Here is a 3617-nt window from a genome sequence, read left to right on the forward strand (position 1 = left end):
TAAGGCGGGGAGGGACACAAAAGCACACTAAACGGCTAGCATGGAAATTGTAAAATACCAAATTGGCCATGCAACTGACGGCTACTGTTATCATCAGTTACAACACTGGGCTACAGGACAGTACATCACCTGTCGATGAGAATCAGCAAAATACGTGCTCATTTCGCCTCTGGTATTGGTATGCTGAATAATAATAAGTAGTGTACACGGGGGAATAAATAGATTGATGAAGCAGAAGAAGCAAACCCTTCAAAGGGAAAAAAATGGAAGCGAGTGGCAAACGAAGGGGGCAGAATTACCGATGCTGTTGACCTCTACGCAGGGGCAAGAGCAAATAAAGGGGACATGAGCGAACTCGAATTCGGGAATGGCTCTCTCCACTATTTTAGTAGTACAATTCTCAAGCAAGTGAAGCTATCATGAATGCATAAAACCTTACTTAAATAAAAGATAATTACTTCGGGGTAAAGTAAACTAACCTTGAGGAACATTCGCTTAGCTCTTTGAACCAGTTCTTGCTGCCTGCCTCCGAGAACGCAAAGGCCTTATTAAGGAATGAGAGTGAAGGGAATGTAGAGGATGTGTAACTGTAAGGGTGAGATGTAGTTTAGCTTACCAATCGGAAGGAGACGCTTTATTGAAGCAACCATTAAACTGGTAAAACCCTTCTTCGGTCCCTTTCCTGACGAGAGATTAGACAAGAATAAGAAAAAAAAAAGAGATTAAAGGGAATACTTCCTCAATACATCACTAGGCAAGCGTCATATAACCAACCAATCAGAACTGACCGGATTTTGTGTGATGATGGGCGAGGCTGCGAGGAGCAACATCAGCAGAAAGCGTGCTCCTTTCAGCGGTCGGCATTATTAGTGCCAGAGTATCCAACTCATGAATTCCAACGAATGTCTCCTCCTCTCGTTTGAAGTTCTGTCAAATATGGGGGAAGGACCAATGCTCAAAACTCTTGACAATTGCAGTCACAATGAGTGTTTTTTTCCCACTCACCGGAGAGCCATTCCAAATGAGGAAGAGGTTGGCAACAGCATTGAAGAGTCTATCAGCCTCCATGGTGGGCTGTTTGAGCCACTCGGTGCGATACCGATCGACAAAAGTGATGAGAAGGGGATACAGAGCGAACATGTTTCGCACAAGCAACTCGCAGGCAGCGGTCAAATCGCCCTCTTTGTCCGTCTCATTACCTGATTTGAGGTAGGTTAGGTAGTGTTTAGGCCAGCTTGTAAGAAAGCAAAATAGCACCATCACTCACCCAGACGTCTCTCCCAACTCTGCACTGCGAAAGCCTGATCCAAGAGGCGCTCCGAGACGGGTAGGAAGTACTTTCCAAGCATGTCAACAGTTGCGTTGCCAACAATGGGTTGTGTTCGTGCTTTAAAAAGACGCCAAAAAAGATGTAATGCAGGATGGCGGTGTTGTTACTCTCAGTGACATATTGCTAGCACACAAATGACACCTTAATGTTTCTAGTGGCTGCCACTTTGATAAAATGCCATCATGACTTGAAACATCAATAGAAGATCCTCGACTCTGAGAAGTACGTGGTACCTAAACCCTCGAATACGTTGCAGTGGTACCAAGGGGAAAGCCAAAAGCTAATGTAGGTATTAGATGTGGCCAGCTGCAAGTTTATGCGAGCTCTTCAGCCTCCACGACTGTTTTCATCTCCTCTCAGCTTTTCTGCACATTAAATTCCAAATATTCTTTTATAAAGGTACTACTTATCATGGATTTTGAGAAAATTGCGGACGTTACAAATCAAACAAAATTTGGCGTAAAAATGAAACCTACTTGCGATCCTCGTCATCCACGGCGCATTACTATTGTCAATATTATTTTGGATCAACTGTAACACTGATCCCAAAACACGATTCATCAGATCCGCAGTCACCGTAGTAATCGGACCCGTGGCCGCACCCCACCCCTTCTCCTCATCATCGTCATCATCATTGTTGTCTCCCCCTCCGCTGCCGCTGTCACCACCGCCACCGCCTCCAAGTTCATGCAATCCTTCCCCTTCAGTATTGAGTGCAGCTAGGAACTCCTCATTGTCAGGGAAGAAGGCGGCCGCCTTTGAGCCTGGGTGGCAGCGCGCGTATTGGCGTTGGGCAAGGTTTTTGCGCCACCAAACTGGCAGGTAAGAGCACAACATGGGAAGGGTGACTTCAATAAGATGGGGTTCTTGGGTGCCGTTGGAACCGGCTTCGGCTAGGTGGACGATGTCATCAATGATGTTGTGGAGAGAGGGCAGGGTCTTGCCAATCTTTTGAATCAGGTCTAAAAGGCAGAGGTGATATTAAGGAATATGAAGTATTGCTCAATCCTTAAGGGCGCCATTTTTGACACTGAAAAGGGTTATTTAATAAATTTGACAAGTCGGTTCAGAAATCCAGTCAGAGGGCGATAAGTAGTGCCCCGTTACTGACTTCTCACCTTTCCTCCTAAACCACACTACACAATTGAAACAGACTTACCTCTGGCTTCGAAGGAGTAGTCGGCCTCCTCTGTGTTGTAGGCAATTGATCTTGGATTGTGGGCGCTCAGTTCGGGCTCAAGGAAAGCCACCGGAAAACAGGTGGTCAGGGCTGCCAGACATTCACCCAGCATTGGCCGGTGTCTAAGAGAGCGCACAAAACTCGTCCACTAACTGCCTCTTAGCAGCAACGATATTGTAAGAGGTCAAAATGTCTTTCTCACCTATTTAGCTCCTCCATCAGTTCAGGGCGATTGGCGTGCTTTTGACTAGTCGTTCCCAGTACGTAGAGGGCATTGAGGATGCGAGAACAAGTGACCTGTAGATGCCCCAAAAGTAGATCCTCACCCACTCCCGTCTTGCTAATGTGCTCAAACATCGTCTTCAGTGTCGGCAGGAGGATCATGTGCAGGTAGTCAATACTGCAGGCCCCACGTCGAATTGTGCCCTGCCAAAGCCGAACAATAAACGCGAAGCCATTGCAAAGAGAGGTCATCAATTCGTACAGCAACTTTGGCGTCGCTTACCCACCTTGATATGAGAGTACCTTCCAGAGTTGAGATTTCGGATAATGAGGCCCAAATCGTCAGCGCAAAAAGTGAAGAATGGCATGAGACGGACTCGAACAAAGTCCTCTGCGTAGCTGATCTTCACAATGGCTTTGATATCAAGACATTCAATGAGGCACTTGAGACAGGAGACGGTCACATTGACATCTGCTCCAAAGCAGCGAGTTTTCAGGCGCAAGAGAGTAAAGAGCTTGGTGAAGAGCCTGGAAGTAAAGGAGGAAAATTCTTTAACACCTTCCTCGCCAATATAAATGACTGATTAACTCGAGACGTTTCACAGTCAGGCTGGCTGAGTATGGTTAAGTATGTCCTTTCCACTGTGCTATTATACTTTTTGAGAACTGCACAGATCGACTTTAAGTCCAAACTCACATCGTGGCCATTTTCTTCTCTTCAATCGACGCGCCTGAGTAGGGATCGATGAAGTAGGACTTGCGAGTGTAGAAGTAGCGCTCCAGAAGGGGCAAAACGACCTTCACGAGGAGTTTCATATCCTCGCTGGTCTGTGTAAGGTTCTGGTGTCGACTGAACATACGACTCGGCTTGTCCTCACGAACCGT

The 3617-nt window shown here is 46.5% G+C and overlaps 1 protein-coding gene across 1 annotated transcript; it reads right to left on the minus strand. All coding sequences in view use genetic code 11, as the record gives it.

The window, feature by feature from the left end:
* Nucleotides 1–548: 548 nt before the first annotated feature.
* On the minus strand, nt 549–3590 carry EGR_09046 (Ryanodine receptor 44F; the record flags this gene model as incomplete). The annotated part of the gene is made up of 9 exons (XM_024498295.1): nt 549–682; nt 789–927; nt 1006–1199; nt 1268–1387; nt 1807–2292; nt 2490–2632; nt 2713–2936; nt 3020–3260; nt 3430–3590. The coding sequence occupies 9 exons, from the start codon at nt 3588–3590 to the stop codon at nt 549–551; spliced, it is 1842 nt and encodes a 613-aa protein (XP_024347303.1).
* Between the last annotated feature and the right edge of the window lie 27 nt (nt 3591–3617).

This window comes from Echinococcus granulosus, assembly GCF_000524195.1.
Source record: "Echinococcus granulosus chromosome Unknown EG_S00129, whole genome shotgun sequence".
Taxonomy (NCBI): Eukaryota; Metazoa; Platyhelminthes; class Cestoda; order Cyclophyllidea; family Taeniidae; genus Echinococcus; species Echinococcus granulosus.